This window comes from Daphnia pulex, chromosome 7, assembly GCF_021134715.1.
Source record: "Daphnia pulex isolate KAP4 chromosome 7, ASM2113471v1".
In the NCBI taxonomy this organism is placed as follows: domain Eukaryota; kingdom Metazoa; phylum Arthropoda; class Branchiopoda; order Diplostraca; family Daphniidae; genus Daphnia; species Daphnia pulex.
The window spans coordinates 5577766-5604173 of NC_060023.1; the positions used below are offsets into that span (position 1 = coordinate 5577766).

The window sequence follows — 26408 nt, forward strand, 5'->3', positions numbered from 1 at the left end:
AACGCCATCACCTGGAGAAAATCAAGTGTTCTAATTAATTCTATTTTTTCATTGCGCATCCTTATCATCATTTTTTATCATTTTGACGTGAAACTTTTGATGGGATCCACCATTTCAAATTGTTCACTCGTTCCGAGGTCACGTTTGACGATCATGTATGACGCAGTATCGACTTAATGGCGCGCAATTTGATTTTTTAGCGAGATAAGTTCTAGCTAAAAACCGATTTTTTTAATGGGCAGGGGGGTGAGTATAATCTAGTAACCGGAAGTATCGGGAAGTAGAGTAGAAATCTGGTTCCCGATTTTCTTCTTATTGTGTCTAATTTGACAGTCGATTTTACAAGAAAGTGGGCTAGATAATATTTGTTATATGGACACTTTTCATGAAAGACTGCAGCAGTATACGTTTACTGCCAATTAGGCCTGTTAAGCTACACATTTGTAAACTTGCGCCTGACTTGCGCACCTTGTTAATAAGAGAGAATCACATAATACATAACAAAGCACGACGTTATTGCGCAGCGCGATACGGTACTAATAACACAACGCACTTGACATTATTCTGGCCCTCTCGTCGCCATCAGGGACATTGTTGTTCAATTAGACTCCCCATCGAAGGACAATCTAAAAACACCTGCTTTATTACTAGCTAGTTATTATCGACATGTCTATACGATACGAATATCCAAAACTAATTGGATTCAATTGTTTATGCTACGTTTGTTGAAATTTTGAAGAATTTAAAAATAATTTAGACCCAACTCGAAAAAACTGGTCTATAATAAAGACGATGTTAAACATTTTGAAAGACTTGACGAGATAAGCATTACGTCTAAATTGAAAACATTTTGGAGATTAGTTCTGTAAAACTCGATAAAACTTATGTATTTGAATCGGTATTTTTTTAAGTGACGTAAGGTGGCTGGGAGAGTTTATTCATCACGCGTCAATAGTATGCTCAAGTATGCTGATATATACGCATACAAAACATATTTTAAGATCGTAAAATCGACGGTGTGCGGCCTATATATATACTATACTATTGATGAACATAAACAGAGGGGGACACACCCCAATATAGCTTCCCTTTCTTTTCTTTTCTTTTTTTTATTTTTCGAGGAAGAAGTCTACGCGATCTAACCCACCAGATGTGAATAGGAAATGAGTCGAAAAGTGGGCCACGCAAAATCCCCTTTCGAAAGCCCGAGCAAAAGTTGGAAGATCCGGGGATCAGCAACAAAGCGGGATTTGGAACTATATAGTGAGGCGGTGGGCTGCGCAGACGGAAAACCCCTCTCATCATCACGCCGAAAGCCCTGCTGTGCTCCTGCTTTCGCAGAGGCAAGATATGAGAAATATATACGTATATACGTACACGTATAGAGCTATGTATGGGATAGTCACTATAGAATTACCAGACCTTAGGAATAAAGTAGATAGTCTGACTTGAAGTCACCGAGTCAGTAAGTCGTCGCCAGCAGGCATGAAAATAAACATTGTCACATTCCCCTCCGCGGCCACTGATCTCGTTTGTCGGATCAGTATTTTCTCAACTTCTTATTTGAGCAAGCATCGGGAACCTTTGATGACAAAAGTCCAAAGTCTTGCGCGGGGGGGAAAATAAAAATGGAAGCCTCTTGGCCAATATCAATTTTTGGCTACAATCCAAATAACCGAACGTTCTTTGGACAATCTTTAAACTAGACTAAACAGAGCAATCTTCAAACAACTTATTGGAGTTGTATGTACGCAGGGTTTCTTGTTAATGCGTAATTAGAATAACTTGCGTAACATCGCATCTCCGTTTGCGGGATGCGATAGAAATGACTGAGACGGTGAAAGTCCAGCATCTTCCTGATGGCGAGTTTCAAGTCACTTAAAATTGAACTCTAAACGTGCGCATAGCTCTCCACTATTGGTTCCTCTTGAATGGCGTTGCTTTCTCTTGCTTAACCGTTCAGAATGATTACCCATTTTGTTGAGAGGAATCAAGTGGTTGTGTCGAGTACCCGACAGGATTTTCCCCCAATTAAATTCATTCGCAACAAGCGACAAACAACATTCATTCAAAACAACAATAAAAAAAACTTACAATGCTAGACTACAATCAAACGACTTGCGAACTTTTAAAGATAATTCATTAATACCCGCTGAAAATCCGCCGCGATTTTTCCGTTTTTCGAATCAAAATTAACCAATTTCTTCCAAGATTTTTGAATTTTTGGTTGTCCTCGAAATAAAATAGTTGGCGCATCTTTCTATTCATCCAACTGTCTGCCGTGTTCTAAGTGCTCTGAAGTAATTCAATCTCATAAGAGCGTGCAAGTTATCGCTGTAATTCCAGATGTTGTTGTAATCGATTGGCGGCGAGAACGGCGAGAAGTATGTGATATAATATCGTCCGCCGTAAACTCGAAGAGTGAACTTTATAGAGCGGCGGAGGGGTGAGTGTAGTGTACGTATATACACGATGTGTTGCGCACCCTGGGATAGATGTAGGCTATCCGAAAAATGGATTTCCTATCACTGGATATTGTCGTAGTCTAAGCCGTTCATCACTTGATCCGGCTGATGGAGAGGAGATGGGAGTCAGAATTCAATACTAAATCCCTCTGCTGTGCTGCTGCTCATCGCGAGGCTGATGGATGTCGATGCTTGGCGAAGACGATCTCTCTCTCGTCGGCACAGGGCAGCAGGCAGCAGGCAGCAGGCAGCTAGGCCAAATAAAAACGTCACCCAAGTTGATCCGGCCCTCAGTCACATTGAAATCCGAAACCAGAAGCTCGCAAGTCGCAACGAGAGCCTTTCATCTCGAGTTGCATATAGAAAGCCTCGCTCGCTCGCTCGGCCCAAGACGGCCCAAGAGTCTCACAGCTAGACGTCGAGATGCATGAATGTATGACGATATGTACGCCCGTGAAAAGAAACTCAAACTTTCTATTGTCTGAGTGATCGCTTCTTACAATGACTTTCTTAAAACTTGACTTCTTTAGACTTTTTAAAGATCACTGTGTACGTACGTACGTATGTGTCCTGTATACTAGACGTACACACATGGAATTGGAATGTCTCCCACAATTTTGTCCGCCTTGTGTCATTTTTAACACTAGCGTGTATTATAGCTATTGTAGCGGCCTACAGTTTCAGATTAACTGCCCGTGTAGTTCTTAGTTCGTCGCACATAGAATTTAATAGTTTTCAGCTCCTTGCTGAAACTACAATGCCAAAGGCTTTGACGTGGCTAGCGCTATCGCTTTGACTGTGAGCGTATTAGAGCGTATATCGTTGGTCGGAAGAATGGAGGTTGCATTACTACTCACATCAGACGAATCACAAAATGGCATCGCCTTTTTCGATAAAACTTTACTATTAATTATTGGACGATTCCTAACTCAATCAATATTTATTTGTAATGTGCAGCGAGAAGTTCACATCGAGTACGATTGACAATTTAAAACAAAAATGGCGGGAAATTCGAAACGTTTTAACAAATCAAAGATGTCGTATTCAAATTCCGGCGGGAGTTTCATTCATTATTGGCATATAGTAACAGCCAGTTCTATTTTTAAACATGAAATTCATTTATTTTTTATTTTTCAATAAACAATTCCTCGAAGATACACTTCATTATCAAAGAGCCCAGCTTTATTTCTACCCGGATGAATAAAATGTAAGGGGGATAAAATGATGCATATGAACTGCTTTCTAGACATACTGTTGTGAGGATTCACTCAGTCCTACCTCAAGCTGATTAGCATGCATATTGTCGAAGCCTATCCTACAGAAAGCAATGCAAATTCCAAATGAATCACCAATGTCTTATAGAATGCCGCATGAAATAGAAAGACCAGCAGTCAGCTATATAAAACAAAAGGGATAAATAGAAATGCTGGAGACGATGGATTATGACCGGCTCTATAGACTTGTAGGCGGAGGGCATAGGCCCATATCTTTGCCAACGGGAGTCAAACTGACGAGTCAAGGTGTCGTCTGCGGCTGAAATCCCTCGGATATGCGACACACAGAGCAGAAGCCAGCGAACGAGACATGCGCAATCGCCGTCTGCCGTCCCGGCACGTCTAACATCCATCCAGCAGCCGAGAAAAAAAAAACAAAAACAAGACTGTCCTATATGGCTTGCTCGTCGTTTTTTGATTCCCGTGCGCTGAGACCGCACCAAAAAGTGGACGGCAACGCACACAACGACTCCCGTCTTTTCCCTCTATCCGCTGGCTGCCTGGATGTGGAAAAGACATCAAAAGCAGATGCGATTCTCTGCTCCCGGCTCAGTTCAGCAGCTGCCGGGGCTTTCGTATAGATCACAGAAGAGAGAGCGAGCGAGTCCAGCGTGTGCGCCAAGTTGGACGACGACAGCACATTCATTTTTTTCCCCCGCTTTCTTTGATTATTCTCTCTCATTTGCTCAAAACGGTTCATCGTCGGTTCAGAAAAGAAATGCAAAATGATTGTGCGTCGATCGACAGTGAACCTTTTCTTCGTTTTCTTCAACTTCATCGGGATCGTCCAAGTCTTTTTCACAGGTATTTCGTGTTATTGTTTTATAGCCACTCGATTGGCACGCAGCCTTAGCTTATGAGAGGAGAAATCTAATCTTACGTCGCAATTATTATAATAGCCTTGACACGGTGTTTGAATTCGCACGATTTTTCGTTCGACTCCAGATGAGAGAGAAATGAAAAATGCGATTATTCTGTCATTTCCGATAGCATGTATAACGTAATCATTGGACAATTGGATAGTTGACTATGGTGATGAATCTTTTGACTTTTGACACATTGCCTACCAATAGCGACGGCTATGCTAATCATCACCTTTCAAATCTCAATAAACTGCCAACACCGGAAACAGTTCAGCTAAATAATTCCGTACAAGAAGTGCTGACAATCTGCTAGTGTTTTCTTGCTGTATAGTCATCTGCGCAAATATTTCACTGGGAGAAACTCAATTGGCACTCTTATTGTTTTCTTCTCTAATGATTTTTCCACTTTGTGAAAATGAAGTAAAAGGGACGACGCGACCTTTTGCTGGGTTATTCCCCCTCCACTTCTACTACTATATCTTTACGAATTCGGGTACGCGACACCCAAGTAGAGAAGGTATAGTCTAGTTTTCCTGCCTTTTACTTCGTGTCTTGGTAGGACGACGAGGTAAACTTCTTACCTGCTTAAAGCCTTGAACTAAACTTGCCCGGAATCAAAAGCCGCCGCCGCCGCCCTGTCACGGATCTTTTGAAAGGAATAAGGAGCTCCTCCCTCTGTCTTGCGATTTTCATACAATTAACAACTACACTGAACATATCAAACATTCACCTGTATTTCCGCTTCCGCAGCCGAACGACACGTGTAACGACACCATTTGGAGAAATGGCGATTAACAGCATAATTCAACTCAATGGAAAATATGGACAAATCAAAACTCTGAATTGTCATTTTACCTTTTTGATTTATTATAAATTATAGCTTGTGTATTACTATAATATACATCTTATAGATACTTTTGGTATCCACTGTCGATAAGCCACATTTTACTGTCAATTTTATTGGCGGAATTCTAATGTCTCCGTGTGGTCTATGTAGTGAGGAGTTCTATTTTCTGGGAATCTTTAAAATATTTTGCATATTGGTAGAAATTAAACTGAACAGGACGAGATGGTTGTCTCATTTTCGCAGCACTAATGTTTTATTGGTATCATATGCTACAGTAAGTCAAAACACGTGCAGTCAATTTTTCATCCGGTATTCTGATATTGAATGATCTAAAGACACATTGATTATTCGTTATCTGAAACTTTTCTCGAACAATTCTAGGAAAAAAGACAGAAGTTCAGAAAGGAGGATATAAATAGATTAGCACAGACGTTGTACCTTCTATTGTATTTAGGTTTCGATTGGAAAATAAAACCGGCAGCACCCAAATTCATTTATTTCTGCGGATTTTCGGCATGTGTATATAATTTATATAAGCGTATTAAGCTACATGTCAAGCTCGGCAATGATTTGATAAATATCTTAGTCAATTTAGACATGGCTGGCAAACTTTTTTGCTTATTATTAGCTAACACACGGCCAACTGTATAATGCTGTGTCATTCATATGGTTTATGGTCACAATTAATCGACGAAACTTTTATTTTTTTTAAATTGTTTTTAAAATTCTCCGTTTTCTTTTCTTTCTTTTTTTTTTGTCTTTTTCTTTTCTTTTCTAGGTGTTAACTGTTTGCAGATTACAGATTTCTCGGTTCCGCTAGCGGCCAAAGTGGGCGAAGACCGCCAATTGAGTTGCCAATATCAGTTGGGCAGCAACGAAACGCTTTACTTCCTTCGGTGGTACAAGGACGGCAACGAGTTTTTCCGTTACATGCCCAAAGAGACCCCGGCCCAGCGTGTTTACAACGTGTCCGGCGTTAGAATCAAAGTAAAGACTATTTCTATTAAAAAAAAAAAAATACGAAAAGTTTCATTTTTCAAAAAAGTTGCCAAAAATATCGTGAAAAAAAAAAATGTGTCTCAAAATTCCTGTTTTGTTTAGACACTTTCATCGACTTCCACCAATGTGGTGCTGACAAAGGTGGAGGCATCGACGAGTGGCCTGTACCGCTGCGAAGTTTCGGCCGAAGCGCCGGGATTCGAGACCGCCGACAGAGAAGCGCACTTCAATGTTATCGGTAAGAGTTTGGCATTCATGCAGACGCGGGTTTGATTTTTTTAGAAAAAAAAAAAGCTTTCTCTTCTTTCTCTTCTTTTCTTTTCTTTCTTCTTTTTTCACCTTTCCGCCAATGCAGCAAGTTTCATTTTGTTTTTTGTCTCTCCTTTTATTCTAAGAATATTATTAGCTCTTAGATATTGACGGATCTGATTAGGTAGAAAAAGAGTCACGCTCCGCCGCGTCTATGTCGTGAAAAAGTTGCGACGAATTGTCTGTGCGCATTGAAATCTTCAAAACCCAAGGAAGATGAGAGATGAAAAAGAGAATAGAAAGAACCTGATGATAGGGGGCAGACATGTCATAGTGATAATGAACATGTAGGAACAGCCTGTTAATTAGTTTAAGAGCCGTTGAAACGTCCGCGTCTAGAGCAACACACAACTCGGCAGAGTGTCACGCTATAGATGTTAAGTATGATTATAAAGGTCTCTCTCGTCTAGAATGATATAAATATATCCATCAAAGTTGAATGAATAGGAAAAACCGCCAGCTCATCAAGTGATATGCTACGGTACCTACGCTGGTGCTAGCTGGAACGGTTATATCTTAGCCGGCGAACGAGATGTGATGCTCTCCGATTTCAGGATGTAAGTATCAACATCAGTGTAGCATCATCCCGAAAATCAAAGCAAAAGAGGGTGTTGCCTAGCGACCAACTGACGCAACTGAGTAGACAGCAGCGGGACGACGACGACGACGACGACGACAAGGTAGCTAGATATTGTAACAAAAGCGAAACGACTAGCTAGCTCTCAACTGCCATCCTACCGTTGATTGCCATAGTAAAAGGAGCAATTTGCTCTGCACTGCATCCGGCCGATCCACTTTCCCTCGAGGCCATTTTCTACTTTTCATTCTCTCGTATCATACTTGTGCAGTTTTTTTTTTTTCAAAAAGATAAAAGTCACCAGGGAAAATCAAAATCAAATACCAGAAAAGAAAAAGAAAAAAAAAGCCGCTTCTTCTCAGTTCCACAACGGGTTGGTGCCGCTGGTATGTATATAAATAAATGGCAATTGCTATAGCAGCACATTACAAAGTCACGGTAGCTACTCTTCTTTAAAAAAGCGGATAACATTGCAGCTGCTGGAGTCGGATGGAGATGATGAGTTAGAACCTCAGCCGAAACTCTGCAAACAAATAAATAAATTTAATTTTAGTTCTTATATTTGGAATCTGAAGTGATTCGATATTATTCTACTTTGCATATTTTCGATTGGATCAAAAAAAGAAATTGTTGTCTGTTTTGGCAACAATCCGTCGTGTATAACAGGAGGAAATGTATCTGAACGCCTGTATAGTTATAACGGTGTGTAGTTATTTTCTGTTATACCTGGAAAACGCCAGATCAAGTTACATCATCCCCTAACAATGTCTATGCATTGAACTTGAGCTAATTTCGTTCGTATCTCCTTTAATCTAAAAAACTATTTTTAAAATTCATTTTTCGCTGGCTTCGCCGTGTTGCGCAGACGGACCTAAAGGACTTCCCTTTGTGACCGTGTCCAAAGTGACTGTCGACGAGAGCATCGCCAACGAAACGATCGTGGCCAATTGCAGTGGCATGGAGGGCATTCCAGCCCCTCAGCTCTCCTGGTCTTTGGCATCTATTCCCGTACATACAACAACTCGGAGAAAATAATTATCTGGTCTTTTTAAATAAATAATGAGAGCCATTTTCTTGTTCAAGGTCCCCAACGATAAACAGTTTGTCGTCCAATGGGTTCAAAATGGCATCGCTGACAATTTGAAGCGAACGACTTCGATGCTGATTTTGCCAATCGATTGGATTATCCAGGTCGTCGACAGACTCGAAAGGTCACGGGCATTGGCTGGCCTGGTCAAAGGTTCCGACGTCGTTTTGCCACTTATTTGCACTTCACACATCCTGGGCTTGTTCGAAGAATCCGACAAACATGACATTAGGGTCATCAGGAATTCGCCAACTACTTGGGCTCCGTCGTCGATTCCGGGAAGTCGCGTTGCCATCAAATTGGCAAAATCGGCGACGTCTACCAATTCATCGGCTACTGGCCTCAGCACTCGGCACGGAGCGTTTACCAATGTTTCCTCCAACATCACGACCGAATTCTTCAGTAAGAAGCTATAAAGAACAATTGAATGCTACTTGATTTTGATAATAATCCTCATCATTGTTTTTGATTATTTAGGTCGGCTGATTTTGGCAGGATTTATTTTGATGTTCTCATCAACGTGGTCCATCTGTCGCAGTTCATTTTGATTGTCATCTGTAATTATTTCAAGGAAGAATATTTATAAAATCCCAGCAGACCTATATACTGTACCTATATACATCAGCGCCATGGAATAAAAGTCAGAAACACTTAGCATACGTAGCGCGTAGCGGAATTTGAATACCTTTTATGACACAGTGATCGTTATCCCCCTCTCATATTATATTGAGCTCGACACTTCTTTGCCATGCCATTTTGGTTTTATTTTTGTTTTCTTTCTCTTTTGCTTACTTGTTGAATGTTGAACATTGATGAAAGATCTCTTCTATACACAAGCCTCAAGTTACTCATTAAGGAATGAAAGTTATGTATACGTAACATATACGTAACGTCGTTTAGTTCTCGTTTTTCTATTCAAAAATGTCACTGACAAATTTCGTTCGTCTATATTCTTCTCTGAGCCAAGCAGCATTGAATTGCATTTTTTTTTTTAATTAAACGACGCACTGTCTATAAATGATTTCTAAATGATCTCCAGTTCAATCAGTATATATAATAATATACTCAATGATGAATTGCAATTTGTTTCAATACATTTTTCTGTGTTACTGTTTCCGTTTGGGGTTTATTTCAACAAATTAATCTTAAAAAATTTGTTAAAACTAAAGAGCTTTTGATTAACTTTTTCCCCCCACAGAACTTGATGTGACACGAGCATTTAGTCAGACATGTTCGGATGCGTTCAGGTGAATATCAGAGGAATAATTATTCGAATCCAGCAGCGAATGTTTCTTTTTTTTCTTCATTGCGACTTCTCCATGTTCTGTGTACGTCATTTACAGAAATTGGACATTAGCCGATTGCACATTGCCCGATCACCAGAATCCCATTAGACGCTGCGACATCCGTCACCTAATAAGCATGTAATATCAAGTCGGTCGTTCGGAAAGCATATATTTCTATAATGGTTCCATTACGCAAGCACCGCATTTAATGCGACTCTTCCTCCCGTGGTTACACTGTTTCGTTTAGATATATTGAAAAAATCTCCTTGATTTTCTGTCTCCGGGTTATGATTATATCAACAGTTACTACAGCAACTTGTAGTGTGCTTCAAAGGCGCATAGGAAATTCGTGGGTACGGCCTATCTAGTAGCTACTTGAGTTTCCCAATGGAATCTACTTGATTTCCCCCCGTTTTCCGTGGTTACGCTGATTCGTTTACTAATGGAAAAACTGCGTCGTTCTTTTTCATATTTGTAAATTGGAATTTTTCATTCGATCTTACGTTATCTCCGTGCAGATGAACAATACACAGAAATAGAGCGTAATAACCGACGTATGTATGGTTTACGTTTTTCCTATGTAATATAGCGTAAAAATAAAGATATAGTTAGCCTGCTATCTTGCATAATAAGTTCCGTCCCTTATTGCCCTGACTAAATATCGTAAAGGCCAAGTATTTTTGGCACCGTCCAACTTGATCAACTGAGCTGGGTTTTTCTTTTTGAAAGAGTTTGCGGCTCAAAAATGTGTCTGGCTAGTCTCAAAGACCGTCGAAAAGTGTCGAGGGTTTTAATATTGAGTTCTTATCGAAGCCAAGGCCATACAGTATAATCCACCAATGAATAGTTTAAGCCGGCTCAAGATCGACAGCCGCTTTATTTACTTGGCCTGTACACACAGGCGATGAAGTGAAATCAGTAGGCTAGTAGTTCGACTAGGGTTTCGAAAGTGTCAAATAAGAACTAAAATAAACAAGTCAGATAAATAGTCAGGACTCTCACATTTGAATATATAGCCAGCAGTCTGCTACTCCCGCTGTTGTTTAGACAGAAATTATCATCCATCAGGTAAATATTGATGGCGTAATCTTAAAAAATAAAGAGATACGGTATATACATAAAATCCAACACTTATTAGCCAAATAAAAAATAAATAAATAAATCAGCCAAGTTTTAACAAGTGAGAATGAGAAAGTTTGGGGTTAATAGATGACAAAGCATTCTGGTATTTGACTCACGTTTTCGATTTGTTTCTTGACTTATTGTATTGGCTTATACGTACATGTAAAAAGAGAAAAGAAACGTGAACTGACGATGCTGGTGAGGAATAGTAAAGAAACGCGAATAAGTCGATGCAAACATATCCAACTTGGGCGTATTGAGCTGTTGAAAACAGCTACAACCTACAACGTTCGTCGTTCAGTTGTCCGGTTTTCGGACAGATTAAATAACTTTAGTCCAGCAGCAGCAGCTCCATAGCAGCAGCGCTGCTATATACTATAGCGCTGGCGATGTGTTTACTGTAGAGCGGCGGACACTTTCTTAATATCCGGACACGTCACGGACCGCGACCCATCCCCTTTTCCCATGCCAACTGCCTTCTCTTTTGTGCATTTGATATTCAATCTGGACGCGTCCTGAGCTGACACAGCCAACAAAGAGAATAAGAGACCTTATAATACGAATACATACCGTAGTGTGTGTGTGTGTATACGTCGCAAATAGACGATAGCACGTTACAGAAGTTATAAGGCGTTTGTCGCGCTGTGTTCTCTCAGTTTTCCCTCTGATGGATGTTTCCTTCCGCGGATTTAAAAATGAAAAAATGAAATACAATTGGCGGATGTGTTGAGCTGGCCTAAAACGCCACCAAAACAACTGGAAATATCTATTAGCGACCGGCGGTGAATCGCGTATGCAAGGGAGAAATTAATAGCATTAGCGTGTGTATAAACCCAGCAGCCACCATAAATGTACCTTTATTTTCCCTCTCGGTAGAATAAGCGTCATTAATCGTTAGGACCTACTTATGTGTGTGTGGGTTGCGCTAATACTGATGAGAAGAATAAATAGAAAATATTCCAACCCAGCAATGTTGATTTCTTTATTCCACTGTGAACTGCAGAGTCAACTGTCAAAAGAAGCGCCTAGTGTTTAAAAAAGTAAAAGATTTTCTGAAAAGTGTAAACCAGAAAAGTGTCCATTTTTTAAAGAGAAAAAAAAGAAGAGAAAATGTTGTCGTTGTCTATTCTTTGACTATCCTGTTGTGGTCGCGTGGCCTTTTGTATCAGCCAAAAGATGAAAGCCGGGATTCTCCTCCCGCGACAATTCTGCGACGTTTCCTCTCTCCCCCGCCCATTTCCCACCCAGAAAAGAAACAAAAGAACAGACGAAAAGGAAGTGAAGGAGACGCAAGACCGCGATCCTACTCCCGGGACGGAGTGAGCGTCAACGAATATGGAAATGAGGCAACTTAAGCCGAGGCCCAGAACAAAAAAAGAAAAAAAAAAAAGAAAAAAGAAAAAACAATAAAAGGGAGGACAAGAAGCTAGATGGTTCTTTGAGTGAAAGTTACTTTCAGCCCGGAGCGACTTTTATTTTTCTATTTTTTATCAAAGAGCCTTATACTTATCATTGTCTTACCATTTTTCACGCCAAGAAATGTTTTATTAAAAGTAACACAACTGCCATGGGAGTTAAAAATCTTCAAATGTTGTTCTTGATCTTTTGTGTTGTTTGAATTTCAACTGAACACTGAGAATAGGAGAACATACTATATGGGAATTTCTTTGCTCAAAAGTTATGAATGATGTGCAACTTTCATTAGACTTTACTCATAGAAATCAATTTCCCGGTAAATTGAAAATCCACGTAATTTCCTGCCTGCGGTGGGTTGTGGATGATGAATGGTTGTTGCGCTATAGGCTCAGTCGGTCGGCCGGACACAGTAGTCTGTAATAATGAAATGCGCGTGCGGGGGGGGATTATTGTCGGGGAGCTTTCCGGGGTCAACTTGATCTCCTCCAGGATAAACCTGGTCGGTGTCAAGCGTTAAGTCAATAGCGGCTCTATATTCCGGCCAGGCCATATCCTGATATGCCCATGTCGTTTTATACGGAGGGACGACCCGACCGAGGGGATGACGTACTCTTCGAGACTTCTCTGGCTGATATATGAGATAGGGATTTTCGAAGAGATGTGTGTGTGTGTCGAAGAATATGAAAGGGATATATATATACCGATATATAGGCTATATATAGAGGGAAGCTGTTAGAGTGCTCTACACTATACATGTGGAGCGGGGACGGACATGTAGGTCGGATATATAGCCAACAAGCAATATCTATCTCGGTCTACCCCGTGGAAATTCAATTCTTATGACTGAGAAAAAAGACTAACGTTGGTCTTCTTGCGTATCTTTGTAGAGAGTTAGCAGTTCCGCGCTATCCTCAATTTTTAATGGCGATGACGATTTCTTTCATTCAGAAAGAAAATAGGTTCTATATGTATATTTGATTATAGACCACTTTCTTGTATTGTTATTATCATTTACTGTATGTGCAATAACCAGGTTTTCTTCTTTATTTGAGATAAAACGAATCACGTCACATTCCGCAAAAAAGATGGCCAAATATCACAAAGAATAACCCTAATCATCAGGATATCAAAGGCAAATATAGGCTACGACGAGGCATCATTCTTCCTTGTCACAGGAGATGGGGGAACAAAAAGAAGTCAAAGTGTGCTTATTAAAGATGCTATGATATTTATTGCCACCGTTGTCATTTTCACCCGGCCAACAATCGTTTATTCCCGCGTCGTGCTGTACAACCATCCGATTACTCTTAATGTCTTGCACTCATTTGCGGTATAACCCGTGGTCACTCGATCGTAGATTTATTCCGATAGCTACTATATATGTTAGAGCAAAACACTTTCACCTATTTTTGGAAAAAGAGATTAGGGTATTATTAAGTTTGATCAACATTAAATATTAGACTAAAAAACAATTGATTTTAATTGACAAGTTTTCGGCATTATAAGCTTTAGATTGAAACGGTGTGCATCCGACCCGTTGTTATAATAATCAGAATTGAGAAACGACACTTTTTGAGTTTTCTTTCGGCCCTCCCTGTTTCTATCTTATTAGGACGACGGAGTGCTGAGACGGAGCCAGCTTGCCAGCACTATATAATTTCCCTAGAGTTTCATAGAATTTCCTCCGTTGGCGTAATCCGATGATAACCGAAGAATGCCGCCGTTAGAGGCGAAACTATTAATCTTAGGGAAGATCTATCTAACAAAGGGGGTAGTATATAGCTCTTGCTCTGCTCTGCTCTGCTCTGCTGAGATTTGTACTTTATACTACCAAAGATCGTTGGAGACAACTGTTGCTGAGCGCTGCTGAGCGCTCAAAGGGTAATAAGAGATTGGAGACGTTTCAGCGAGCGCTTGGCCTATTTGAGTTCGGTTCGCCCAGACCGTCGTTCTTCTGTACTAGACCATCCCTGATCTTTCTCGTCGTGTTAGCGGGCTAGCGGGCTAGCTATCATTACTAACCCACAAATCATGTGAGCAAGAAATGAAAGTGAAGAAGAAGCGATGAAAAAGACAGCATTTACGGTCAGCAGAACACAAGCGAAAGACGGATAGCTGCTCTTTACCGTCGTGACACATCTCATATATCTACCGGGCAAAGGAAAAGGATAAATGGGAACGGAACCCTGCGCGACGTCTCCTGCTGCCTTCCCCCACCCCCTCCCATCTTCCTCTCTCCGCGTCCTCCATCCTTCCCGCTGTTCCCACATACACCGCGGACAATCTCATCTTCAATTTCCTTTTTTTTTACCCCAAGATATATTTATATACGCGTGATGTGGCGGATTCTCAGCACCATTTGTCCCGCGTGCCCGACCCCCCCTCGTAATATATCTATTGAATAAATGATTCACCTACCCATCACCAGGGAATCCAATGTTGGGCGATGCAGATTTTTCCTTCCGTTTTGGATATCAAACGGAGATATTGCGTGTTGTAAATAACCGTAAATAACCATATTAAACGGAACTCGGCTTATTATTAGACTTGGCCCTTTGAAAAAATAAGCCTGAAAAACATCAAATGCGTCAACCATTGATTAGTTTTTTACTCGTTCAATATAGCCTAAATAGTCGACGATTAACATTTTGGTGAGAAATGTGGTCTGTCAAAGTTTTTTTTTTTTTTTCAAATTTATTTATCGTCTAAAAGAGTAAAAGGGGCAACTTTTGTTTATAAAAATTTTTAAATTAAATTCATTTGTTCGTGCTGAATGATAGACAAATCATTAAAAACAAATCACGAAATTATCTTAGGGAAAAAAAACAACAATTACAAATTTGAAATGAGAAAATCTTTATTAGCTGGCAATTATGCCTCAACCTTTTATTTCTTTTGCTCAGATGCATGTCAAAATATACAATGGGTTGTCAAGACAACCGCTGCTGCGTAGTGCAATTTGCAATTGCTCGTTGTTATGGCATCACTGAATGACTGTTGATTCCAATCTCCGTTGACCCAACAACCAACCCTGAACTAACTACGCCTGAGGTAATTATTTACATCTACTTGGCCAACCCGTGTTGAATGTGCCGTGTTTTTATCGAGTTAAAACTAATAATAACAGCCATTCAAGCAGACATTTTCCGAAAGAGAAATTTAGACAACATCAGTTTGCTATTTTGAGCTGGAAAACAAATTTATTAATAGGCAAATCATAGAAGAATGAAACAATTTATGTTTGGCTGGCATTTTTACTCCACGTAATGGTTTTACGAAAAATAAAAAGAATCCTCTTTGTAGGCCCTTAGAATAGAAGAGATGATTAATAAGTTAGATGATTAATAAGTGTACGTAGGTTGATGGTACAGTGACGTACTGTTAATAACATCACAAATTAAATGTTGCGCAAAAATTCCGGCGCAGCACACTGACGCATGTTGCATGGACCACTTTCGTTTCGTTTTCCACCATGACCCAACTTTCGTTGGCTAATGAGGTGATCGGTCGTCCGGTTGACCGGTTCAAATGAGGTCGAAGTGAATTTTTTATTGCGGGGGCTTTGGGAACGATGCACACGACGCGAACTCATTTTCATTAAAATATTTTCAGCTGGCCGTAAAGAAGCGCGACGAAGAGAGAGGATTTAAAAACAAGGAAAGGAGCTATAAACTATTAATCCAATTCTAGAAAGGTCTTGATTGTACTTTTAATTTCAAGACGGGATGGGAATATTTCCAGTCCGTGAACTCTAGTCAATCGTCATTCAATAAATGCTTCAGAATAACAGGGAAATCAAATAATCTAATAATGCGGGCTCATTCATCGCACACTGTATTAATAATTATCTGAAAGACAAAGAAACATTGGATCCCGTGCATAAATTACCTTCTTTTACGTAACCAGCATTTCTTCAGTGCCAGTCATAACACCAATAAAAAGATACAAATGTTATTCATTCAAATTTTCTATTATAGACCTTTCTTTGAGCAGCAGCAGCCACGCTACAAATTGGTTCAATTTGAAAAAAAGGATAATACATTCAAAATAACGATGACAAACGTCAGTTCGATGCTTTAAGACAATTGTAATAATCAAATGTAAAAAATGGTAACAAATACGGTTTGCAATTTCGTCAAGAAGTAAGGCTCGTTTAAATAACGCGGAAATATTTGATACTTTTAAGTCAATGCATCCCAGCGATAAGGAAGAATTTTTTAAATCTCGAATCGAGATCTCAATTATTACGCACTTGTTCAGCGATAAGTAAAAAAAAAAAAAATTCAAATTAAGCAGGCGATTCTTTTTCTTTTGTCAGTAATGGTTTTTCATCAACATCATTTCCGGATTTCCTGGTTTCTTTCTCTCGGAATGTAACCCAAGTGTAAACAAGGCTTCCTGCCACACTGCAACAAATACAAATGAAATTATAGATTTTTAAAGTTAACCTCTATGGGAATATTGAAGTACCTGATATTGAGTCCTATAAAGTTGGTGACGGAGAAAATATAGTCACCACCAATAAAAATCCCTAAGTAAGTGACGGCTATGTTTTTCAAACAGCCTACTATTGTCGTTGTCAAGGGAGAGTTGTATTGAGTACACAGCAAAGTGCTGTAAGAAAGAACGAAACCCATAAAACAGGATCCCATAAATTGTGACAGGAATCCAATGTCACCCCACTGCTGGTACTCCCATGCCTAAACAACGTAATTTAAACACGTAAAAGAATAACACATTATAATTTTTCAATGTAAACCAAATATTTCATCAGAAAAGAATCCAGTTATTGATATTCTACCTTGTGCAAGTCTCCCGACACTCCAGCAATAATTAGTGCAAGAGGAATCATGAAAAGGGAGTTGTAGAAAAGTAAGCCATTTTTGCCCAAGTCTTTGGCATCAAGTTTCTTCTTCAAAAACACTCCATTTGAAGCTGTCAGGATATTATTTAATGAAATATATGTATAGCCTTGCAAATTAAATGCCAAATCTAGATAAGAATGAAATCAATTAGTTATGGTACAACTTTTAAAATAAAACAAGTGAAGCTAGTGTGAATAAGCTGGATACCTTCACTAGCAGCAACTAATGCACCAAATATCATCATATAAACTGAAAATTGTACTGAGCAAGAAGCAGTGAGTCTAAGAAGTGAAGAAAGATTTAAATAAAATAAAAAAAATAATCATAATTAACAAAAATTACCCTAGAATGTAGTATTCAGCTACCATAGTCATAAGAATTGAAAATCTCCTGAGTACTGTCAACATTGGCAAACTGAATAAGTTATAATTAGCATGATGAATAACTGCAGACAAACAGTTCTTTGCTTTAAATAGATCACCTTAGCTGCTGAGTACCACCAAGTCCCGTCATCATGTTTCCAGCAAAAATAAGTGGTAGCGGCCATATTCTTCTGAATGTATCTTTTTGTAATGAAGGAAATGAAACATATCCTAATTTTTTAGACACGGACAAGACCACCACTGTTGAAACCATCTTGAATGAAAAATTTATCTTCGATGAGACTTAGTTAAAATTTAAACAATTGAATTATTTATTTAACCTGTCCAAGCCCGAGAACTTGAAATGAAGGAAATCTGTGACAGAAATATAAATCATCACCTGTAGTGTGAATGTTTAAAAGTCAAACATCATCAAGACTTCCAAATTGGTCGTCTCATACATGTTTCTTTTTGAAGTTGAATATCTAAGTGTCAAAAGTTGGCTTAAATAACTAGACTTACTTGTAACTGGTCAACACTATTTTGTTCACCACAGTGATGAGAAAAGAAGCCGCTGCATAAAACAGGGCCGAAGATATCCTAAGATATCTAGTCGGTTGTTGAGTATTCATTCCATTTGATCGATCGTTCAACTTGTTTGTCTCAGCAGTCGACTCCATTGACGGAAACGACGGCTGCTAGTCTTGGAGACGGCAACAAGTCGGCACATACTAAACGGTAATTTTTTCTTTTTCCCGTCGTCTGGAAGATCGGGCGACGGTCGTGTGTGGATGTGGTGGTAAAATGTTTCGGTCGACTGCTTTCTTTCTTATCCCCCGTGGGGTTTCAGTTTGACCGCCAATAAGAAAATTTCGCCTCAAGGGCTTACCTAAGTGACACAACCCCAATTCAACCCACTGAATATCTTGGTTTATTATTTTTTAAAAAGGCAAGAATAAATGATAATACACGAGATTCTCACTCAAAAAATAGAGGTTCGAGGGGAGCATTAAAATTTTGCATCAAAGATTATGAAAACCAAATACTGCATGCGAGGTGGCCCTACATTTTAAATATACATTTTGGCTAACAAACCAGCATCTCATTATGACTTTAACTGGGCCAACATTTCGATTTTTAAACGAACTTGGAAAGCACAATTATAGCAACCATATCATCATCCAATCAGATTTCAGATGCACGTGACATTATGCAGAAATACAGCAGCAGCAGCAGCAGCAAACTCGACCATCATTGAGCGTTGATTTGTGTGCAATCATCAAAGGTTATTATTACAAATACTGTCATGAGTGACGGATGAATTTTTAAAAAAACTTTACGTTCCAGTAAAGCGACACATGAAGTTCAATTCATTTAAGTTCTGTGGAGTATAGGTGAGGATTATAATCAGAGCTGCTTATTTCGGAGAGCAGCGGGTAAGTCCGTCCGATAATCGTTTCCAAAGATCAAACATTTCGTGAGTTTTGACCATGTGAACACTGGCGAGTTTGGCGACGGCACAAGTATCCAGCTTGAGTCGGCGGTTAAAAAACTGCGGGTAATTGATGTGCTGGATCTTAAGCGGGCTGGCCACCATCCCCGTGACGAAAACGTCCTCCAACTTGAAGAAAGTTTCGTTCAGCGAAGCTTGGTAGAGTGGCTCGACAATGTCGTTGGTCAGAATGTAAGCCGGGCCCGTGTTGAAGTCGGGGTACATGGCCGCCTTGAACTGAGTCGGCGAAATGTAATACTTGGAAGTGACGTTGCGGATGGGCTTCCATTTTTTGGCCACCTTGCCCATGATTGTTCGTCGTCGGCTGGCAGCTCCGTCCAGGATGGACAGGAGCACAGGCATGTGAATGTACATGTCATCGTCCGTCTTGAGTAAGAACCGGGCCCGGCTGCAATGTTCCCAACTCCATTCCAGCATGGAAATCGTCTTGAGCGTCAAATTGTTGTACGTATCGATGAAATGACCCTGGGGGAAAAAAAAACAACAACAAAACAAACAATGAAAAATTGTTGACTATTATTCCTGTTTTGTGTGTTGAAAAGACCAAGGATATTAGGATACAGTGGAAGCTTTTATTTAGATTGTAGAGAATCGTGTCCGCTGGCAAGGACGCCAGAGAGTCATCGGCATTCTTTCATTCATGGCAGCGTATTTAGAACACGCTGTAGTTTTTTAGCGGGTCTGATTCGGTTACAGCAAAAAGTTTCTTTCGCTTTAATGGATCAAGTCGGAGTCTGATAGATCCCGTGACATTAAGGACGCCCATTGTTCGAATGTCCAGGAATTCTGATTACCGTCGACGCCAGACTATAATCCAATCCGGGCAACGATTGCGATAACATCCTTCTGGACGAAAGGAGAGTTGACACATTGGCGATTCCATTTCTATTCTGTGAAATGTCTTTCACCACGTCGAATGCCAAATGTGCGTTCGGTTTTTGGCACTTAATTGCCTCACGCAGCGTGAAATTTCCACACTAGTCAAATTGATATGATAGTGTTTTCTGAGCAGTTGCGCAAGTTGCTTACCTGGATGATGTCACCGTAGATGAAATTCTCTTGCTCAATCAGCGAATTCTCCGAGTGGTTCTTGGAAGTGCCTACCATGAAAGCCATGCCCACGTCACGACGGAAGGCGACGTGTCCCCAGGTAGAGCGGACGGCCTCACGCTGGGCGGCATGGCCGGGAGCGGTTGTAACCAAGATCATCAGTTTCATGCCTTCGCCCTGCTCTGGGCAGACGTCCTTGGGAGGGAGATAATGGCCGGCTTGATACAAGCTGCGAGTCAGCACCGGAAGGTTTTCTTCTTCGCTGCCAACCTTGGGCTGGGGCTGCGGATGCTCCTGTGTCACAGAGTTCATTCGCACCGCTCCTTTCACGGCGCCGACGCTTTGAATCTTGGCCGTCCGCGCATTGGAATGCACCGACACGCTGCTGGCCACCTTCTTCGTCTCCAAATGGAGCAGCGTGCGAGACATGTTGTCAGCGTGAGCGTTGGAAGCCTCAGAGTGCACTGCTGGCGAGGCGTTGTCGCTGACGGCAAACGACGGAGAGATGAGCGATTTCTGGTGCTGCTCGTCAATCTTTAGCGATTCTTGTTGTTGGGCGTGCTCTTGCTGTTGGGGGAAACTTTCGGGAATGGGCGAGGGCGGTTGCTGAGGTTCCGTCTTGATCACAGGTGGTTGAAAGGCAGGAGATTCCTGATCGGGCATCATCTCTTCCGGTAATGCCTCGTCGGGCGAAATGATTTCAGCGGCAGCCGCCGCCGCCGCCGCAATGGCTTCGTCGTTGATTGGCCTTTCCATTTTATCTGATGATTTCGCAGGAGATTTCGCTGTATGGTCGGCGTGAATTTTGTTGTCCAAAATCACTGTAACACTCTCGTCAGACGCGGTTCGGTGCTGACTGCAGTTTTGGCAAGCTGGCGTGAACAATTGTTGCACTACATTTGGAGCTGAGTGCCCTAAAACATTGAGATCAAGATTTATACATATAACTTTTGGATAGTAAGGAAACATTGATTCGAAAAAGAGAACATGGGTTCTTTTCTATTTTATGTAATCGATGAAAAATGATATTTCTAGTTATTATACCGTCATTATTGAATTTGGAAGTTGTTTCCATTCGATGAATGAAAGCAATGGTACCAAAGATGGCGACAGCTGATAAAAGTATCAACAGACCCCGGGTCACTCGGACAATCCGGCCTGCAGGGCGGATGAATCGGCAGAGAAACATCTGTTCAGTTAAAAAACAAACACATGTAGTACATACAAAACAATCGACTCATTATGCAAATAATACAGTACGCACTACCTAGTAATCAATTTAAAGAAAAACAGAATGCGTATCTATTTTCAAAAGAACTGTATCTAATTGTTCCAAGAACAAACGCTGAACAAAATCGATGGTAATTCTTGACGTCCTATTTAAAAGAACGAAATATTACCAATGTTTACTATCCAATTTCATTCGAAGACCACGCTCACTGTTGTTCAATCCTAATCTTGTTTAACGTGGTTTTGAAACAACCAAAAATAGTAAACGGCGTCTAAAAACTGTGCGGTTTGTTAGAACATAGAACAGTTTGTTTCTGGTCCCTGTAGTTCATTGGTCTTAACAACGAACGGACTTTGGAATCTTCCAATAACGATGGGCTGTACTTACGGCATGTACTTTATTTTGTAGAAAACACAACAAAAGAAAGAAGCTAGCGATAAACTCTTACTCCGTTGTTTAAGAGTATTTTCCACTTTCTGAACGCTGCAGTCTCGGCGTGCGAGCTATCCGAGATTTTGAAACTATATAATAAGAAGCAATCCGTTTCAATCTCGATTTTCCCTTATTAAACAATGGAATACTGGTTTCTCTTAATATATTCTCTTTCTGTTTTAGTATATCAGGATAAACACGTCGCACAGTTTCGTTTGACCAAAAGAAGGAGGGAGAAAGTAAAACGTATAAATAACTGACATTTTCACTTTGGGTAGTTATCAGCCAAAAGAGAAAAGTGGACCCTGTTTGCTCCCAAATTTTCAAAATCACAACACAGCGAATGCGACCATGGGTGGTTCTTCGGAAGTTTTAACGGTGATGGGTTACACCGGGTTAGAGTACCTTTTCTTTTTTCCTTCACCGACAACTGGGGCAACGACTATAATTTCGAACCATTTAGCTCAGCCAAGTAAACTGTGATAGCACAAAATTGGAACCAGTCTCTGCTTCAGTTTGACCCAAAAGCAGCCGGCTGTCTAAACAACAAATGTTAGTTTTTTCCCGGTGAAACCCATTTGAAAATAACCCCCCCAAAAGGTTGCGATTAATCGATAGGGTTGATTTATATCGATTTCGAAGTGAAATTGTGAAAAAGGGCGACGTCGACTGCTTTTCTTTTTTTCCGAGGCCAGCCACCACCAGCAGTTTGTTTGTCCATTCTCATGAGAATGGTTCGATGCATTTGACGAGAAGAAAGTCTCACTTTAAATTCATGGTCGACTCGTTGTGTTGCTTAGGTAAACGTTCACGACGATGAGAAGGGAAAAAATTGGGGGAAACAATGATTTGTCACTGACAGATAACAACTTTCACTCCCAGCTGGAGCTAATTAGAGTTATTACCAAATATTGGCGAATTAGTTTTTGCTGTTATAAGAAATTTGCTTTAAAGTGCCTGTAATCTTCGAGGAAGATTACACTAACGGTTCACTAACAAGAGTTAGTTGGCGATGAAGCGCAACTATGAGTAGTACTACTGTTTACTGTGGTTCGAGTCGAAAATCGATGCATGAAAAAAGTTTGTACAGTTTAAGACCATTAAATAACATTCTAGAATACAGTTGGAACATCTCTGTGATAAATAGAAGCGATAAACGAAATTTGATTTACCTTCTACTAAATTCTGCAGGCTAAGAGAACACGGACGTTAGTTGCAAGATGAATTTCTGTAAACCAGTAATTAGGTCAATAATTCCATGTCTTCAGCACCATTTAAGAATCATGTGAGATCTTCCGAGTATTGCACGATCAATGAGAAACGATCAAAAAATTTAAACCCGTACCATGTAGCCAAAAACATGAATCAAATCAGCCCAAAGTAGTTTTGAAATCAGAACAAGAGCAATACAAAATATACACTGGCTTTGTCAGAGTTGTCTATGGAAGGAATGAAAGCTGTGCACTGCACTGTGTGTTACAGACTTGTCCCCGGTAGTTCAGTCTCCAGTGGACGAGAAAACACTGAGGAAGAGAAAGGAAAAGAAGTGAAACTTTGCCCTCTGGCGGAGGGCCCTCGGGGTACAGTTGGAAAATTCACATATTTTAGAGCTCTTTTATTCCCATCCAGCAGGAGACACGCATTTAAGAAAGAAAAGACCATACACTAGCCATGTGAAGGTGTGACGCGGTTCGTTGCTCTTCCCTCAAGGGCTTGGACGCCTCCACATTCTACTGAAGATTTTTTTTTGGTTTAATTTATATATTTAATAAGTGTACGTGTACCTGCTATTGTTTTCTGCATAATAGCTTTTTCGTCTCTGATACAAGAGGGTATATATAATAAAAAAAATAAAGTTTTTTACATTTGAGTGGTAAAAATTTGATGAAAATATGATCAGCAGAATTTAGTTTACTTTCAGTAAATAACTCTGAATTATTTAAATTCAAATCAAATACTTGTTACGTCGCTAATTGGAGTCACGATCGCTGGGAATCACCCATTCTTGAACTGTGTCCTGGAACCCCAACTGCGTAAAGAAATATTTATATATCCATTACGCATTCCTATTGGGCTGCAACTACACACTAATTCACTAGAATTAAAAAATGCCTGGCAGTACCGCTTTACAAGGACACAAGGTCGTGCCTGCAATAAAAGATAAACTAAGAATGTAATATTATTATTTTCGAACAAAAAGAACTAACGAACAATATTTTTCGGTCCCCTTTAATAAACTCAAGATACCATCTATGGCTATTTTGAGTTTTCTTACTTTTAAGTCTTCAGCATTTCACATGTTACACAACAAATGCACCATCTAGCGACTTGTATTATTTTCAAAAGTAAAATTATGATTAATATTAATCTCGTGTAGTATTATTAAATCTTATGTCCCCATTGTTTTATATGATTAAGTATATATTCTTGCTAAAACTTTTTAGTATCAGAAACAATCAAGATTTCTGAAGAATAGAATTGAAGAAGACGCTGGAATTCTAGTGGCGAATGATTCACTCTGTTTGGACTTGGCGGCTTGCAGAAGAGATCAACGCTTTTCGTTCGTCAGTTGTTTTCAGGGACTTTGTATTTAATGCTGACGTGTGTTGGGTTGTAGTTTGTACTCGTCACAGAGAGATAATTGAAACACCAGTATTTCATTTTCAATTCAATTGAAGTCTTTTTTTTCCTACCTTCCTTCGTGTCCACTATTAGGATAGTTGTCTGATTGCCTTGTTGGTGGGGGAGTTCCGCTGAATTCCAAAATCTCTCTATTATCACCATGGGTCTTACCATTTCAAGTCTGTTCACTCGGCTTTTCGGCAAGAAGCAAATGAGAATTTTGATGGGTTAGTTTAGTATTTTAAGTATTCTTCTGCAAGAATTAGTTTTAAATTATGTGTTGAATGTCTTTCTAGTTGGACTTGATGCTGCTGGTAAAACAACAATCCTTTACAAGCTCAAGTTGGGAGAAATTGTGACCACAATCCCTACAATTGGTTTCAATGTGGAAACTGTTGAATACAAAAACATCTGCTTCACAGTCTGGGATGTTGGAGGCCAAGACAAAATTCGTCCTCTTTGGAGACACTACTTTCAAAACACCCAAGGACTCATCTTTGTTGTAGATTCCAATGATAGAGAACGTATCACAGAAGCACAAGACGAACTTCAGAAAATGGTAATATATGATTATTGGATATTGTTTTCATTTTCTTTTATGTTCATTATCTGACAAAACTTTCAGCTTCAAGAAGATGAGTTGCGAGAGGCTGTTGTCTTGGTATTTGCCAACAAGCAAGATTTACCACAGGCCATGAGTGCTGCTGAACTCACCGATAAACTAGGCCTTAATCAACTAAGAGGGAGGAGATGGTATATCCAAGCAACATGTGCCACACAAGGTCATGGATTGTATGAAGGACTTGACTGGCTCTCCAATGAACTAGCTAAATAGTAGTATTTGGCATGTTCCCATTGATAAATCTTGCTGGTGGCTTAAGGAAATTCCTCAAATTTCAGATTTGGTGGTGGAGGAAAACCAAACATTCCTCCTGAGCTATTATTCTTCACTTTCAGTCCTTTCTCCTTATTTGCTCTGTTTATGAAATAATAATTTTGTTTGTCATATTTGATGTATCTAATTTGGATGTCAAATTTAAAAAAAGAAAGAATTTGAGAAGAATACATTAGTTACAGTATTTGCCTTAAAAAGATTGTTGTACCCCTTAACAAAACCTAGTAGTCTGATCTCTAAATTTACTTAATTAAATAATTACTATAAACATGAGTTATTTGTAACTCTAAAATTAACTAACAATTTTATGTTTATAACAGTATTTTTTGATAAAGTTAAATACCAAGTTTGCAACATTAATGCTTGTACATCGTGTTAATTGTATAGCTCTTATGAACCTTTCTTTCGTCAGTTAATTTCGTAATAACAAACGTTTATTTTAACCGTGATTCATTTCTCATTTGATCAGAGTTCAGACAGGATGGTTCAGGCATGGTGGTTCATAGATCAATCGATGCCATTGTATAGAATCTATTTTTATAAAAAAAAAAAAAAAAAAGATGGAATAGAGTTGGCTAACGTCCGAAGTTGCCATTTGTGAAAAATCGATTGGACACGAAATAGTAAAATTTCTTACATGGCGGCTTACGGAGTTTGGCCCGTTTTAGTTTTAGTTTTTAATTTTCTCATTTAAGTCGTCTTCAGTTGCTATTCTTAATTAGATAACTACATTCCTTAGTTATCAGGTAATATTTTAAGATTTATTTCCCCTCGATAGTCATTGTAGTTTATTTATTATGAATTTTTAAGTAAAAGGCATTTGGTTTCCAAGGACAATATCCTGCCCCGAGGAAAGAGAACCCCGCGCCACCCCTTTGTCCCCTCTTAGTTTCTTCCTTCGTCTCTTCTTTCCATTCTTCCCTTGGGGCAGGAAATGGCGATATTTTTTCGTAAACACGGTAGGGACGTTTACTTAAAAATTCATAATAAATAAACTACAATGACTGTCGAGAGGAAATAAATCTTAAAAGATTACCTGATAACTAAGGAATGTAGTTATCTAATTAAGAATAGCAACTGAAGACGACTTAAATGAGAAAATTAAAAACTAAAACTAAAACGGGCCAAACTCCGTAAGCCGCCATGTAAGAAATTTTACTATTTCGTGTCCAATCGATTTTTCACAAATGGCA

At 39.6% G+C, this 26408-nt stretch overlaps 4 protein-coding genes across 6 annotated transcripts; 2 read left to right on the forward strand and 2 right to left on the reverse strand.

The window, feature by feature from the left end:
• Positions 1–4181: 4181 nt before the first annotated feature.
• LOC124197797 lies at positions 4182–9535 on the forward strand. The gene is made up of 6 exons (XM_046593345.1): positions 4182–4543; positions 6228–6436; positions 6551–6686; positions 8200–8342; positions 8418–8823; positions 8899–9535. The coding sequence occupies exons 1-6, from the start codon at positions 4465–4467 to the stop codon at positions 8967–8969; spliced, it is 1044 nt and encodes a 347-aa protein (XP_046449301.1). The 5' UTR covers positions 4182–4464; the 3' UTR covers positions 8970–9535.
• A 6780-nt stretch (positions 9536–16315) lies between these two features.
• Positions 16316–18258, reverse strand: LOC124198725 (UDP-sugar transporter UST74c-like). 2 transcript variants are annotated; one of them, XM_046594739.1, is made up of 8 exons: positions 17995–18258; positions 17814–17847; positions 17592–17746; positions 17453–17524; positions 17318–17391; positions 17047–17237; positions 16716–16945; positions 16316–16651 (listed from the first exon to the last, which is right to left on the reverse strand). In XM_046594739.1, the coding sequence occupies exons 1-8, from the start codon at positions 18150–18152 to the stop codon at positions 16534–16536; spliced, it is 1032 nt and encodes a 343-aa protein (XP_046450695.1). In that variant the 5' UTR covers positions 18153–18258; the 3' UTR covers positions 16316–16533. The 2 variants fall into 2 exon arrangements, with proteins under 2 accessions (XP_046450695.1, XP_046450696.1); XM_046594740.1 differs by having other exon boundaries at positions 17814–17872; positions 17995–18130.
• Positions 18259–18380: 122 nt separating this feature from the next.
• On the reverse strand, positions 18381–23264 carry LOC124198724. Of its 2 annotated transcripts, XM_046594737.1 has the most exons (5): positions 23044–23264; positions 22871–22926; positions 21080–21224; positions 20015–20949; positions 18381–19450 (listed from the first exon to the last, which is right to left on the reverse strand). In XM_046594737.1, exons 3-5 carry the CDS (start codon positions 21222–21224, stop codon positions 18890–18892), a joined length of 1641 nt encoding a protein of 546 aa, XP_046450693.1. In that variant the 5' UTR covers positions 22871–22926; positions 23044–23264; the 3' UTR covers positions 18381–18889. The 2 variants fall into 2 exon arrangements, with proteins under 2 accessions (XP_046450693.1, XP_046450694.1); XM_046594738.1 differs by lacking the exons at positions 22871–22926; positions 23044–23264 and adding an exon at positions 21654–21862.
• A 457-nt stretch (positions 23265–23721) lies between these two features.
• LOC124198726 (ADP-ribosylation factor 2) lies at positions 23722–25412 on the forward strand. Its single transcript, XM_046594741.1, has 3 exons — positions 23722–24547; positions 24617–24879; positions 24946–25412. The coding sequence occupies exons 1-3, from the start codon at positions 24481–24483 to the stop codon at positions 25153–25155; spliced, it is 540 nt and encodes a 179-aa protein (XP_046450697.1). The 5' UTR covers positions 23722–24480; the 3' UTR covers positions 25156–25412.
• The last annotated feature ends 996 nt before the right edge of the window (positions 25413–26408 follow it).

Bases quoted from the DNA above. Each gene is read 5' to 3' on its own strand.
- LOC124197797 (XM_046593345.1), top strand. From the start codon at position 4,465: ATGATTGTGCGTCGATCGACAGTGAACCTTTTCTTCGTTTTCTTCAAC. The intron at 6,687-8,199 runs GTAAGAGTTTGG...CGTGTTGCGCAG, and splicing joins AGCGCACTTCAATGTTATCG to ACGGACCTAAAGGACTTCCC. The intron at 8,824-8,898 runs GTAAGAAGCTAT...TTGATTATTTAG, and splicing joins CATCACGACCGAATTCTTCA to GTCGGCTGATTTTGGCAGGA.
- LOC124198725 (XM_046594739.1), bottom strand. From the start codon at position 18,152: ATGGAGTCGACTGCTGAGACAAACAAGTTGAACGATCGATCAAATGGA. The intron at 17,525-17,591 runs GTGATCTATTTA...TAACTTATTCAG, and splicing joins GGTGGTACTCAGCAGCTAAG to TTTGCCAATGTTGACAGTAC. The intron at 17,392-17,452 runs GTAATTTTTGTT...TTCACTTCTTAG, and splicing joins GCTGAATACTACATTCTAGG to ACTCACTGCTTCTTGCTCAG.
- LOC124198726 (XM_046594741.1), top strand. From the start codon at position 24,481: ATGGGTCTTACCATTTCAAGTCTGTTCACTCGGCTTTTCGGCAAGAAG. The intron at 24,548-24,616 runs GTTAGTTTAGTA...ATGTCTTTCTAG, and splicing joins GCAAATGAGAATTTTGATGG to TTGGACTTGATGCTGCTGGT. The intron at 24,880-24,945 runs GTAATATATGAT...CAAAACTTTCAG, and splicing joins AAGACGAACTTCAGAAAATG to CTTCAAGAAGATGAGTTGCG.
- LOC124198724 (XM_046594737.1), bottom strand. From the start codon at position 21,224: ATGTTTCTCTGCCGATTCATCCGCCCTGCAGGCCGGATTGTCCGAGTG. The intron at 20,950-21,079 runs GTATAATAACTA...TCAATGTTTTAG, and splicing joins TTCCAAATTCAATAATGACG to GGCACTCAGCTCCAAATGTA. The intron at 19,451-20,014 runs GTAAGCAACTTG...TTTTTCCCCCAG, and splicing joins TCTACGGTGACATCATCCAG to GGTCATTTCATCGATACGTA.